Source organism: Engraulis encrasicolus, chromosome 4, assembly GCF_034702125.1.
Source record: "Engraulis encrasicolus isolate BLACKSEA-1 chromosome 4, IST_EnEncr_1.0, whole genome shotgun sequence".
In the NCBI taxonomy this organism is placed as follows: Eukaryota; Metazoa; Chordata; class Actinopteri; order Clupeiformes; family Engraulidae; genus Engraulis; species Engraulis encrasicolus.
Genome location: NC_085860.1, coordinates 8,468,774 through 8,484,307, shown reverse-complemented (window position 1 = coordinate 8,484,307; position 15,534 = coordinate 8,468,774). Strand labels below are relative to the sequence as shown.

Here is a 15,534-nt window from a genome sequence, read left to right as displayed (position 1 = left end):
ATAGCTCTAAGCTTCTATCGTGACACCAGGAAGTGCAACGCGCGACGAGCCCCCTTCATCCTGAAAATAAAAACAGGACCAATGTGAAAATGCCACCGTGTGAATGCCGCCTGCAGTCGTGTTGTTACATTTCACATTATATTACAGGTTTATCCTTTGCGCGAGTGTCATACGTCTACCCATCCCACTGGCGTGATCCTGTCCTTGTGATCCTTTAAAAATGCATTGTTCCCCCCACTTGCCAGAGTAGGAGGACTTCACAAACCCCTGTTCAATAGGTGGTGGCGATTCAAACATTGCTCATGATCTGTCGACAAAGAAGAAGTAACTAGACGACTATTACTATTTTCCAGAGAACGTGGAACGTGGAGGGGATTGAATTGTGTAGGCTAGTATTGTCACAGATTCTTCCAGGAAGGGCGTGTGGAGAAAATGTCCAAGACCAAACGATCAAAGTCCTCGAGACGATGCATCTACAAAAAGGAATGGGAAGCCGAAAAGCCATGGGTCAGAGCGGGCAAAGACGAAAAGAGAGCTTTTTGCACAATATGCTGCCGAGAAATAACGGTTAACCATGGTGGCTGGAATGATATAACTCGACACGAAGCGACAGGTAGACATCAAAAGGCTGCAAAGGCAACACAAGGCGCTGCTGCGGGTGAGTCCACTCACTTTTTCACTTGCCATGCCATTATGCCTCCAAACAAGACAAAAAAGCAGGTTTCAGCACCACGCACATGGACAGCTCCGGACACACCGTTTAAGCCAAGGTGTACGCTCGCCCAGTCTCGCGACGTGGGAGACGTTTTTTCGTAACATTGGTTAAAAACCTACAAAACTGATATTTTTCCTCTTAAAAACAAATGTCAATAAAGAAGATGTGGTACATTATGTTTCATATTAGTCTGAGATGAGAAGAAACATTTTTGTTAATATTTATGTAAAGGTTTGTATGTCAAATATCCTGCGGTGTGACTGTAACATTATGCAACCTGGAATATAATATATATAAATTAATCAACAGCATTTTGAATAATGTATGAAGCATTTGGCATGATTGCATAAATATTAACTTGATTTTAAGATATGTGAATGTGAAAAAAATTCAAGACAGTAATATTAGCTACAAGTTCCATTTCGTAACACAAATTGCGTCCTGTGGGGTGACATGTATGTCAATGTTGGTGAACGGGCAGCTGCAAGGCCAACTACAAGGGTCTTAAAGACTGGCTCCTAACCAGTCAGTACCTCAGTTATTGGAGAGTGCTGTGGAAGTTTAAGGTGACTCTTCACCTCTTAATATGTCTGCATATTGCAATGTTTCTGTCACGCAATGCTTAGGTTCATTTTATGGTGTCCTGTGGTGTGACTGCTCTAATAGAAGGGGAAAAAAGTTTTTTTTATAAATGAAAACACATATTAAGATTAAACACAATATAATTATCTAGTTAGCATGATCCCAGAGGTCAGTCATGTGTACAAAGGGATTAAAATGCCCAAAATGCAGTGAATTTCCTGTGGTGTGACTTCATGTCATGCGGTGTGACACGCTTACAATGTGTTACTCAGTCCTTACTTGTTTTTCATGTATCATGCAAGGATATAAGGGTACCAGGAGATTTATTTGTCACATTCATACAATTATTACAAGTAATACATTGAAACTAAGCAGTGAAATCACAGTAATCTGCTTGTACAATGCATAGGCGTGTGTGGATGGGGATGGGGGTGCGGGTGGTTAGTAGTGTATGTGTGGGGTGGGGTATACACAATAGTACAATGAGCATGGGGGATATGTTTGTACAGAATATTAATATTTTTATTGTATCTTACACAATCAAGTAGGTAGCAGGCTTCACTCAGGTTTCTTGATAACTTTTAAGGGTGCTGTCCCAAATGAATACTTAGAATCAAAGAAAAGGGGGGCGCACCTTGCATCAATTTTTTTCTTTATTTTTCTGTGCACAGACGCGTTTCGGCGTGTGCCTTCCTCAGTGTGCACAGAAAAATAAAGAAAAAATTGATGCAAGGTGTGCCCCCCTTTTCTTTGATTCTATTGTATCTTACAGAAATGTCACACCAAGGATGTCACACCGCAGGCCACATTTTCCCAAAAATGGCAAAAATCAGGCGAAATTCCACGGACCACTATGAGTTGATTTTTTTCTATTTTTTTCCCAATTTTTCCCATCGTTTTTTCAGGAATTGGAAAAACTTTTTTTTTTTGCGTTACGCCCTTAAACGTCAACCACCCACATGCTTCGTGGTGCCGTCATGATATAGCCTCATTTTTCGTCGTTGGGCAACGCTCACTGTCGTCAGTAGTCTGGGAAAGTGAGAGAGGGCAAGAGAGAGCGCGAGTGTGAGAGAGAGCGCACCCGAGCAGCGTGCATTCCGGGAGGGGAGCCCTGTCGTCGTGTCAGCTTCATGTCATCTCTCCCTTCCTCCAACGTTGTCCCTACCCTTAACCCTAAACCTAACCCTAACCTTACCCTAAACCTAACCCTAACCATAAAGCGCTTGTTTGAAATGATTACGGTATGAAACTAGTGAGTCCCGTTTCCAGTTACCCTTCACTCACGCTTGATTGTTGACGTCCGTGCCCATTATTCTTCCCCCCAGAACCAAACTACCCCAATTGTCAATTCCCCCTTTCGTCACCCAGCCACGACAAACGAGGCTATATCGTGACGGCACCATGAAGTTTATAGTTGATTTGTTCTGGTTTTATTTCGTAAGGATTTCACAAATGGCACGAGATACGGTTGACGCTCAAGCGTGGACTCCCCACAAGAGTCTCTCTGCCGAAACCAAGAGAGCGTGACCCCAAGTAAAGACCGAAAACAGACTAGCTCTAGAGTGCTAGAGATTGTGATCACGAACTAGTTTGAACTTAAGAAAAGTAGCCTACCATAATTAGACTCAACCCAAGGCCTAAAATTAACATGCTTCAATATGAACTAGAAACCACCATTCCGACGTACTGCCATTCCGACATACTGCCATTCCGACACACCTCCACACTTTTTCATACCGCCATTCCGACACGGCCACGTTACTCTTGTGGGGACTCCACGCTCGACCGTACATGATCCTCGATACCCTCCGGTGTTGGTCTCGGACTAAGCGGTCTCGACTACATCACTGATCTTGACTGACCTGCACTGCACAGAGTCCTGAGTCCTGACATGAACCCAACAGAACACTTTGGGATTAAATAAAGTGGAGAATGACTGAGAGCAGCCTTCAGTGTTGTGACATCACCATTGCACTTTTGGAAGAATGTTCAGACAGTCTTATAAACAACACTCCTCAACCTTGTGGACAGCCTTCCCACCGAGCTGATGGATGCTGTAATAATGGCTGTGACTTCAGGTGTAGTAGGAATGGGAGTGCAGTGCATGCTTAAGTGCATAAGTCTGGGCGGGTTAGTGAATGCGTCTACTTTTGGAAATGTATTGTAAATAGCAGTGGGGAACTACCAAACAAAATTTGTCAACCTGTTGTGGGAACATAATTCTGGTTTCTTGCATACTTGTTGCAGAGCTGACATCGTCCTTGCGGATGTGGGTCCCACCTTTGAGACTATTGTCAGCGTCCATTTGGCAAGTGGTCCAGCAGCGGCAAGTCGAGTCCTACCACAGGGTGGAGGAGTTTGTTTCTGTTGTTTTGGAGTTGGTCCCTGACCTACTGAGCACTGAGGAAAAGACTGAACTGCTTCTTGGACTGAGAACGAAGGTGAACGAGCACAACACACAGTGCAGTGAAATATCATGTATTTTCAGTGACATCAGAAGTTTAAGTATTATAGATTTATATGCTTTTATTTATTTATTTATTTGACAGTTTTTGTTAGAATTATGCCATGATCAGCCATCAATGACCAGACAGATGATACAGCCACACCTGGAAAGAGTCTCAAGGATTGCTGAAAGCTCTTTCAGTGATGGGGTGAGAAAACGACAATTTGTATCAAGATTCAAGAGTTTATTGTCTTTATCAAAAAGGTAACGAAATTGTGTTTGGGGTTCAACACTTAGTAGCAGCAGGTTTTCAAGTAAAGTGCAATAAGAGGTAAAAGTGACACCAGTGCTTGACCCCCCCATCCCACTTAAAGTGCAACAAAGATTAAGTGCATAATGCTCGACACTCCCCCTCTCTCACAAACACACACACACACACACACACACACACACACACACACACACACACACACACACACACACACACACACACACACACACACGCACACACAGAAATGAGAAATGTCCAAAGGATAGATGGATAACATTTTAGGCAGTAATGTTCCTCAGCAGTCCTGCAAATTCAAAAGTCTAATGGCCTGGTGGTAAACGCTGTTGGCCAGTCTTTTAGTCCGGCTCTGAAGGGACCTGTACCTTCTACCTGAGGGTAGCCGTTGGAACAATTGATAGGCAGGATGGTGGCTGTCACGCAGGATGTTCTGCACTCTCCCTAGACAGTGCGTCGTGTAGATGGTACTAATCTCTGGGAGAGGCATTCCAGTGATTTTCCATCCCTGCTGTATAAGGGTCAATGGCCATTTCTCAGTGAAGTGTCCTAGCCTTGCTAGGACGAGTTACGCCCATTTTTTGCGGATTTCACCTGTTACTTTCCACCCCTGCTAATGATGTTTTTTTTTTTTTTGCTCAGACCTCAGGTGGTACAACGTCATCATACATGTTTTAAGTGATTTGCAATTAATGTGCTTCAATGAATATGCTTCATAGATGATCAAAAAAATCCATACAATAGTGGCATTAACTGTCGTTAAAACGTCATTGACCTATAAATGTAATTCATGGTTTGTGTGCTAGTGCTGTAGTTATTGTATTTTCTGTGTTGCCAAGACTGGCTTGTTGTTCTGCTCCGTTTTGAAAGGAGATGGACCAGACCGTTGATGATGCTGTGAGGAACTTTGTGGATCTCATCCAGGCCCTTGTGAAGAGCCCTGAGTATAGAAGACATTACTTCCAAGTGAGGCTGAAACTGTGACATGAATCGATCTGGCACTTGTCCTGCCTTCAGTGATTCGGAAAAAAACCCTGGGACTGACTAAACTACTAATGTAAATTCTGGTGTCTGGCTCTCGTGCCACTGCCTTGGAACAATGCGCCAGAACTAATGACTGTGCCATGATCCTCTTTACGCTGTTGTTATTGTTTATCGCCTTGCTACTCAAGGACTTGTTTGCTATTGTGTGTATTTGATTCTGAACAATATTGTGATTATAATAATTTCCTGTCAGATGGCCAAGAACTCTAAGGAGAAATGCTCCCCTTCTCAATTAGTTTGAGTTTGAAACTGCCAGCCCTGAGAGGGAAATGCTGATGCCCGCTCTCTACTTAATTCTGTGCTAATAATAGTAATAATAATAATAATAATAATAATAATAATAAACAAAAACGGTAATCCTATTTGTCCTGCAGTTATTGTCCTGTATATTTCCGTGCACTTTTTATCTGCAAGTGATGTATACTATGATTATGTGCTTTTTTTTATAAAAATGTCTGCCTAATGTAATGCTTATAATAGCTGAATGCAATTTCATGTAAAAGAAATCGTAGTAAACATACAGTAAAAGTTTGCATTCCAAACATGTTCCTCTGTCATTTTCTGTAGGACACCTACCCATTGCATTATGGCCAGAGATTTGACACAGCTCTGCAGTCTCTGGTGGAAGAGTTCCTGTCCAGATTGGAAATGTTGCTACCAGTGCCAAGCTTCTATCAGGTATGCTGTCAGATATACAAACCCCAACTCCGGTGAAGTTGGGGCGTTTGGTAAACAGTGAATAAAATCAAAATGCTATCATTTTCAAAACATTCAATCTATTCATTAGATGGAGAATAGTGAAAAGACAACATATTAAGTGTTAAAAGCAAAACCGAGAAAAAATATTATTTTGGGGGACACATGTGACACTTGAAATTTAGTAAACATCCAAATAAGATAAAACAACAAAGAAGAACATTTCAAAATGAATTGTACTGACGGACAATATAGGTGTCCAGGTATAGGATCATCACAGAGAGGCTGAGTCACTCAGAATTAAAGATGCAAAGGGAATAATTACCATAGTTATTACATACATTTTTGAATTCCCTTTGATTTACCACGATTGAGTGTATATAAGACATATTTTTGTTATTAAAATCATTGTATAGGTTCATGACATCATGAAATATATATTGGCTGTAGTCTCACTCTAGCACTCCAGGAATTAGAGCTATTGAAAATTGACCATATTAAGAATGCTTAATGTGTGCAAATGACACAGGGGTGTAACATTCTCCTAAGCACCTGAGCTCACTTGAAATAGACCCAGAAGACATGGGAAACTGTCATTTGCTTACAGAAGTCAGCAGAAGTTGTAGAAGTCCATTCTTTTTGACAATAATAGAGCATTGCACATCCTGTGCTACAGTGAAAATGGACCATCCAACTTGTGTTAGTGCTAACTTCAAAAGTCAACCTCCATGATGGCATGCGGGTGCAGTAGGGCATTGGTTAAGATGTTCTCACTCATCTGTAGAGTTAAATACAGTACTGAATGGTATAAATGGGTTTTAAACAGCATGAAAAGCCACTCATGCATTATATTTTGAAGGGAGATATTCGATTACTGCCACATAGTAAGGTCAAATCGCATTCTCTACTATGTTTTAACAGTTTGGCTCCATCATAAGGACCAGCAGGTGATAAAATGGTGGGCTTTTGGTCAAGACCTGTCACACTGTAAGCCCTACAGAAAGGAAAACATTGCAAAACATGACAAGGAATACACCCACCATTTAAGCTGGTGAAATCATGTCCAAGATAGGAATTAACACTGTTTTTTATATAAAATCATCTCATCGGTTAATGTATTTAACTGTTAAGTGTTGTCTTTTGTTTTGTTTTTAGTCTTCCTCGACATTTGCTGCCTTTTATTGTCCCCGTCCCAACTCTTTTGACACGTGTTGCATTTATCAAATCAGAATGAGTACATATGTCCCCCAAAACAATATTTTTTATCGGTTTTAACACTTAATATGTTGTCTTTTCACTATTCTCCATCTAATGAATAGATTGAATGTTTTGAAAATTATAGCATTTTGATTTTATTCACTGTTTACCAAACGTCCCAACTTCACCGGAGTTGGGGTTTGTACATCACTCAGGGCAGTCGTGGGTAAGAGGTTAGGGCATCAGACAGTATCCCAAAGGTTGCTGGTTAAGCTCCCCACCCCCCATGCTCCTCCATGACTGAGGTACCCTGAGCATGGCACCATCCCGCAGCACTGCTCCCTTGGGGCGACATTGGGGGTCTCCCCCCTTGTATGGGTGAGGCATAAATACAAATTAATCGTGTGCAGTGAGCACTGTGTGCTGTGGAGTGCTGTGTCACAATGACAGTGGGAGTTAGAGTTTCCCAGGTGGGCTTTCGGCTTTTACTTCACTTCAGTACATGTATGCACAGCTTGGTCAAGCTATTGCCATTAATCGAACTAAGCTCTGAACTGGAGTTCTTAAGAAATCCAAGTGTACATGCAGTAAGAAATTGATATAACTATGATATAGTTAAGGCTGTATGTCATACTTTGTACTCCAGGCTGCAGATCCCTTTACTTGTAGGCTACTAGCTAACCAAAATGTATTCAAACATATCCTGTAGACAAGAACACACAGTGAGAATTTGTGGCAAGAATTCATCTGTCAACGCAACAACCATTGCACCGACATTAATCTCATCACATCGATGATAGCCAATTACCCCTACTTCTAACTTAAGCCGGGCTTACACTGTACGAATTTTTGCCCGATTTTGCCATGATTTGTCATTTGCAAAAATGTTTGTCAGTCGAACCGATTTCTTGCTCAATAGGATGTCATTCGTGAGTCGAGCATCGTGTAGTGTACATGGGGTAACGACAAGCGATTTCACATCATTATCGTGCAATCGTAGGGTCGCAAGAAAATCAAAACTGTTTGAAATCATGGTCGTCCCTCGTAAACTAATATTTACTAGTACGACCAAAGTACAATACGTTTCCAAAGGCGTTCACCTGGGGAGATTCTAGGGCATAGTGTGAATAGACATAGGATGCCCCTCATATAAAGTGTTTTAAATCAAATAGGATATATCACTCTGGTGTTATGTCTTACAGGTAGCCGATTGGTTTGATGAAAGCCCTTGGATCTTGGAGGATTGTCTACAGATGGTTCATGACCCAAAACATTTTCAGAAGTTCTTCCTTCTGTGCAAAGATTTAACACATCTGAAGTCAGGTCAGTTAAGTGTCAAATGCTATTAATCGTTTGCAACTTAAACATTGTATGTATTACTGTTTGTCACAGTGCTGTTTTGCTGTGGGAGGAGCTGGTACTCTGCAGATACACCACAAATGAATAATATACACCACGTTCCACATTATTACGCAACTGACATTTTTCGCTGTTTCCCCAAATAATCAATGCAAATGACAGTCGTCATAATTTTCAAGTCATCAGCCATTAGAGTACAATTAAAACGTTTTTGAATGAACCTTCCAATGATAACGGTATTTTTTAAGTAATAAAAAACTTAAAATGCTCTGTTCCACATTATTACGCAAAGTAGTTTTGTAGTGTTGTAATCCAAATTTCTTTCTTCGTTTCCCATTTACATCAACACAGTTGGATTTTTGTACCTTCTAAATTACATTTCAATGTTCAATACTTGATGATAACCTCTTTGTCTTAGTAACTGGAATGCTGCCTTTAACATTGAAGTCAATGGCAGGGCATTGCATGGGAGTTATGGAAGCCCAGATATCCTTGATGCTTTGCTCTCAGCTGTTTTTGTTTGTTTGGTCTGGTGACCCACACTTCACTCTTCAATATACCCATAGATTTCCATGCCACGTTTAGGTGCTTTGGTGGTATCGACATTTTAACTCACCAGACATAAAACCCCATTGAAAATGAATGGGATGTTATGTCTGGTGAGTTAGAATGTCATCATCTCCAAAGCACCTAAACGTGGCATGGAAATCTACGGGTATATTGAAGAGTGAAGTGTGGGTCACCCGACCAAACAAACAAAAACAGCTGAGATCAAAGCATCAAGGATATCTGGGCTTCCATAACTTCAATATTAAATGCAGCATTCCAGTTACAGCTTATAGCAAAGTTTTGAACATTGAAATGTATTGAAGGTACCAAATGCCAACTGTTTTGATGTAAATGGGAAAAAAAAAGAAATTTGGATTACAACACTACAAAACTGTTTTGCGTAATTAATTGGAACAGAGCATTTTGGGCATTTTAAGTTTTTTATTATTTTAAAAAATACCGTTGTCATTGGAAGGTTCATTCAAAAATGTTTAAAATTGTACTCTAATGGCTGATGACTTGAAAAATATGACGACTGTCATTTCTATTGATTATTTGGGAAAACGGCAAAAAATGTAATTTGCGTAATAATGTGGAACGCGGTGTAATTGAAGAAAGAACAGTGTGGGGAAAAGTATTGAAGCAATGGGCTCGTTCGTGATGAAGCATTGCTGCGCCAACTGAGTAGAACGCATGCGCAATTCTAACCAGAATGCATTGAAACATGCGTTCTGCTCGGTTGGCGCAGCACTGCACCGTCATGATCGAGCTTAATATTTCAAAACATCTGCCAAGAAGTTAAAGCTTGGCAGCAAATGGATCTTCTAACAACAGTGACTTTAAATGTCGTTCTGTTTACGAAACGAAAGTTCGGGAGAAGCGTAATGAAATTTGACAGGTCTAAATTAACACCTGCTCTGTATTCCCTGCTCGTCTGTCATTCGTCCATTTCTTGCGCGTTAGTACAGGCACGCCTACCTACCCACCTGAATCTCATTCCCTTCAATTATCAACACTGTATTTATTCCCCACTCACCTGCTCCTAGTCAGAAACTCGCTTTCTCGCTCGCACCCTCCATCCGCCCCCTATCTTCATCTTCTCGATCGTTTTATACATCACGAGAAGCCCGTTCTCCAGCGAGAACAAAGACGTATGCATACATAGGCTACTGAATTCTAATTTCAGATAGCGCACTTATGAACCATATCTGGTTTAAGATCTGAGGGACTGCATGGAAATCTTTGCCTGAGTTTGGGAACCCAAACAGGGAGGGAATCGCTGCATGGCTATTTTAGTCTGACTTAACGCTTGTTTTTTAAATGGTAGCATTTACTGTGCATGTTAGTCGTAGTGCATGGTACCGTCCCTCCCCCTCGCTGAGATTAAACATGTGTAAACCCCTACATAGGGTACCACAAGCTTGTGACATAAGGGGGACACTCGCACAAACGTTGTCAGAATGGGGTGATGTACACACACAGGGTACAACAAAGGGGACAATCATGGCGGGACGTTGGAATGGGGGTTACCCCCCTTCCGAAACATTGTATTAAGGTTGCTAGTGGAAGTGATGGAGTGCATGATGTTCCTTACACTTGGCTGATAGAAAAGAAAACGCACTAGCCACTTTGGCTGGTTGTTAGTGACTGAAGTAAATTGTCCTGATCAGGACCCTATTTCTCTAAAGCGTCATTACTAACCGCTTTAGTGGGTTGCCAATGAGGAATTGCTTTGTAACTAGGTAATTTGCTGGTTTATGCTACCTTGGGAGCTGTCGAGAACTACACCCCATAACAGGAAAGAAAGCGCTGCTAATGGACAAAAACACAACAAGATGATATTCTTGCAGATAGCGAGATGTTATCACTCTACAAGGCTGCCATTTCTGACTGCATTCTGAATGGTGTGGGGTGGAATTCATATATAGGGAATGTAATTTCAAACTATTGAGATGTATCCTTCTTTTTGAATTTGTCCTTCCAGACTCTTCATCACCTCCAATCGTGACCAACACTATTCTCTCCACATTATCTGATTCACCTAATGTGCAAGGAGTCCTTATTGCCTCTGGAAAATCAGATAATTCTTTAGCAACACCTCATGAATCCCCAAGTCAGAACGAGTCAAACCAACCTGGAGACTCAAACGATGAGGACTGGAGTGGAGATGTGGATGAAGGAGACCCACAGAGAGACTCGGATGAAGGACAGAATGACGCCAGTCAACACAACCAACAGAGTGACCCAGAACAGTGTAGCCAAACATCATTTAGTGAAACAGAACTGAATGCGACAAATGGACTAAACGGTGAGTCTTCTCTTTGTAAAGATCTTGTTAAACTCACTGCATCTTTTTTGAGTGTACAAAAAACTACCAAGACTGCGTTGTGGAAGTGGAAGTTGCATGCATTTAAAGGTGCACTGTTTAATAATTTCCAGAAATGTTACCTTTTTCACAAATACCACCACCATCACATTCCAAGTATTCATTATTTCATACATAAAAAGCTGGATCTTATCCATGTCCGCCATTTTGAAATTTCAGAAATAGGCATGTTTAGATGCAAATATTAGTAGTAGATATTTGTTTAATATTCAGTATTCATGAAAATGTTAAATTTGGCAATAGGCAGCACAGTTGCAATGAGCAGCATAGTTGCAATACCTTCTCTGGCCAGTGGCCACCATCTTACACAGTGCTCCTTTAAAAGCAAAAGTGATGAAAGAACATTCTTCCATAGAAGTAATTCAAAATAAATTATCTGGCCTGCCGGGCTATATTGTATTGCCAAAATCTGCCCTTTCCATGTTCATTAAATGACTCATCTTTCTTCGGTTAAACAAATTCATTTTTGTACGTAAAACTTGATTTGGGACGGTTGTAGCTTTCATATTTCTGAAGGTATTTGATTAATTGAAAGTCAGGTTATTGTCTGTTGATCCAACAATATGGATAGGCGAAAAAACGTATGAAAAGGGACTGACAGTAAAGGCATAATTTAAAGTGCACTGTGTAATATTTTTAGTGATTTATTTCCAGAATTCATGCTACCCATTTGTAAATGTTGGCTTTTTCATGAATACCCACCAGCACCATAGAATTGTAAGTATTCATCATGACTGAGAAAATTTTACTTTTCATACATGAAGAGGGGGATCTTCTCCATGGCCCGCCATTTTGAATTTCCAGAAATAGACATTTTTAGCTGCTTACAGTACTGTACTTTGGTCATACTAGTAAATATTGATTTATTATTTAGTAAATATTCATAATATTTGGCAATAGGAAGCAGAGTTTCAATGAGCAGCATAGTTGCAATACCTACTCTGGCCACCATTATACACAGTTCACCTTTAATGCAGCAATGGAAGCCTATGGTGCCAAATAAAACATAATCAAATGTATTTATTTCAGTCATTTTGGGTACAGTCATTTTTGCAGCTAAAAATGTCTATTTCTGGAAATTCAAAATGGCGGACCATGTAGAAGATCCCCTTTTTCATGAATGAAAAGTGCAATTGTCCCAGTCACAACGAATACTTTGAATTTGATGGTGGTGTTACTTTCAGTGTTGGGGGGAAGGAGGAGATACTGTATTTAATCGGGTTTGGGGACCATTTTTGAACTATTTAGAGGGAGTGGAGGTCAGTGTGGGGTGTGGTTGATGTTTGTGGGCACTTTTGTTTTTTGTTTTTTGTTTTTGTTTTTTTGTTCTTCCTTTTGTGTGTGTCTGTGTGTGTGTGTCTGTGTGTGTGTGTCTGTGTGTGTGTGTGTGTGTGTGTGTGTGTGTCTGTGTGTGTGTGTGTCTGTGTGTGTGTGTCTGTGTGTGTGTTTTGCTCCTTGCTTGCTGTCTTTGTTTTGGTGTGTTGGTTTTTTAAAAATGTTTAAAAAAATCTATTTAAGAAAAATAACTTGATGGTGGTGGTAAGCATTCGTGAAAAAGGTAACATTAGTGAATGTGTAACATGAATTCTGGATAAGATGAGAAGTCTTCCCTGTGCTTTGCTGTAAAATGTTCCAGTAGTTGTTTTTGCATTTACACGTTTATGATTCATGCTCTGTAGGTGCTGTTGACCAGATTGTAAATTGCGAGAACAAGGGGAAGGACCCACCATCCACAAGAGAAGAGAATGTGTTATCCCCCACAGTTCAAAGCAGCTTGCACAAGGTGGCTGTCTACCCAGCAAAAACACATTATGGTGCATTCAGGTGCACCAAATGTGGCAAAGTCTATTTGAGTAAAGGTTGGCTGAACAGACACAAGAAAATCCACAAACAAATGAGTTCTGATTTTGAGAAGGCTGTAAAGAACAAGACTAAGGAGAAGGACCCGCCGTCCACAGGAGAGGAGAATGCATTATCCACCTCTGTACAAACCAACGTAGACAAGGAGACTGTTAACCCTGAGAGGACAGAGGATGGGGCATTACGTTGCACTGAATGTGGCAAAGTCTATTTGTTTGAAAATAGTTTTGAGCGACACAAGAAATCCCATGCAGTAGAGAAGAATGTATCGCGACAGAGTGGAACTGCCACCACAGCACACAACCAGCCAGACAGACAAACAGCACGAGACAAAACACCACGATTGTATGCATGCTCCAAATGTGACAAAATCTACCAAAAGAAAATAAGCCTTGCAGAACATGAGAGAATTCACACTGGAGAGAGACCTTATGAGTGCTCTTACTGTGGCAGGACCTTTAGATTGAAATGTATATTAACAGAACACATACGAACCCACACAGGGCAACGACCCTATGAGTGCTCAATATGTGGAAAGCGGTTTAAACAGTCAACAAGTCTTGTTGCTCACAAGCGAATACACACTGGTGAGAAACCTTACTTATGCTCTTTCTGTGGTAAAGGTTTTCCCTCCTCAGGAGCATGTTTAATTCACACACGGACTCATACTGGAGAACGTCCGTACAAATGTGAGTTTTGTGAGAAAGCTTTTACAATGTCGTGTCATTTGAAAATACACAGGAGACTCCATACAAACGAGAAACCTTACCCCTGCACTTTGTGTTCAAAACGGTTCCGCATGCAAGTTCAATGGAAGAGACATATGCGGACACACACGGGGGAGAAACCGTATGAGTGCTTGGCGTGTGGAAAGAAGTTTTCAGTGCAATACAATATGAAAGTTCATTCACGTGTTCATAAATGATATCTGGGTCTACCACCCAGGTAGCAAGAACCGTTAAGAACAGTCGGCCCGATCTTGGCGGAATGTCGGCTGAGTGTCGGCTCGGCTGGAACACTGGTTACCGTGACTCAGCCAACACTAGAACACTGAAAATAACTGTCACTTCATGCAGTAACCGAGCCAACACAGAAAATAACGGTCAGTCTCATGCAGTAACTGATCCAACACTGAGCCGACACTGTCGGCATACGGTAATAGGACCATTATTGGGCCGCGGACAAAGCCAGAATTGGGCCGACTGTTTTCACTCGTGAAAAAAGGATCGGTCCAACAATGGGCCAGATAAACATTGCTACCTGGGCAGCAGTATATTAAGGCAGTTGTTATTAAGCAGTTTTGTACCTAGCATTACATCATGTATCGCATTGCATACATATACCTTTGTCATGGCATTGCTACCACATTTGTCCATTATCTCTGGGATGTGGTGTTAAGTGTTTGTATGTGTGAATGAACATGGAAAGCAGACCTTTGACTGGTGTGCATCAATAAAAGTGTGTACCTATTGTATGTCCTGATATCTGTGTAATGTATTGTGGATACTTTGTTACTGTACTTAAGTAGAAATTTGGGTTCTTTGTACTTAGTGGAGTAATTATTTGTCATCCGACTTTTTACTTCTACTTCCATTTTCAAGCAATTATCTACTTTTACTTAGTTACAGTTTTAAAAAGACCCTGATACTTTCATCTCATTTCATCGCCACTTTCATTCAGGGGGAAAGAGAAGAAATGTTCCCAATAATGACAGTCAGTCAAAGAAGCTGTCAATGGCCAGTCACAATTTGAAAGGTTGAGATGTCCGCTGGCAGGAATGCATGCATGTATTTTGCGTTTTAGCTATTGTAAGCTTTTTAAATGCAAACTGCTAGTTCATAATTCCAAAGGATTGGGCTATTTCAGGTTTTATTTATGCTCAAGTACGTCAGAAGTTAGTGTTCTTTCAAGAGGATACATTTGGGCCTTTCTCATTCAGACGAAAGGCTCACTGGTCTCAAGTCATAAACACACATTAAAAAATTTGATGGCACATGTTATCGTTACCGGGGTAACTATGACACCGGCTCACCATATCGCCCGACCACGCCACCCCGAAGGGAAAATTGTAAATTTCACCAACTGGCCACACTGTTTGTTTCACACCTGACACTTGTACATAAATATGGGGTAGTGGTCCCTCAGGTGTGGAAGGTGCTGTTCAGAAATCAAAAGTTTGGAAGTTCGAGCCTTGCTCTGCCTGACCTTATTGATGTTAGCCTGGCTCTCGCGAGTGCTTCGTGCATCTTCGTTACACTTAACCTTGAGCAAGATACTTAAAGGTGCCCTGTGTAGGATGGTGGTCAGAGTAGGTATTGCAACTATGCTGCTCTTTGAAACTGTGTAGCCTATGGCCAAATTTTATCTTTTCATGATGAATATATACAAAGTAATAAACGAATATTTATTAGTAT

General features: G+C 41.0%; 1 protein-coding gene across 1 annotated transcript; it reads left to right on the top strand.

Annotated features, from left to right (window-relative positions):
• Window positions 1-76: 76 nt before the first annotated feature.
• LOC134446677 (zinc finger protein ZFP2-like) lies at window positions 77-14,594 on the top strand. Its single transcript, XM_063195991.1, has 9 exons — window positions 77-658; window positions 3,545-3,738; window positions 3,847-3,951; window positions 4,900-4,995; window positions 5,641-5,751; window positions 8,169-8,289; window positions 10,859-11,182; window positions 12,940-14,065; window positions 14,392-14,594. The coding sequence occupies exons 1-8, from the start codon at window positions 433-435 to the stop codon at window positions 14,043-14,045; spliced, it is 2,283 nt and encodes a 760-aa protein (XP_063052061.1). The 5' UTR covers window positions 77-432; the 3' UTR covers window positions 14,046-14,065; window positions 14,392-14,594.
• The last annotated feature ends 940 nt before the right edge of the window (window positions 14,595-15,534 follow it).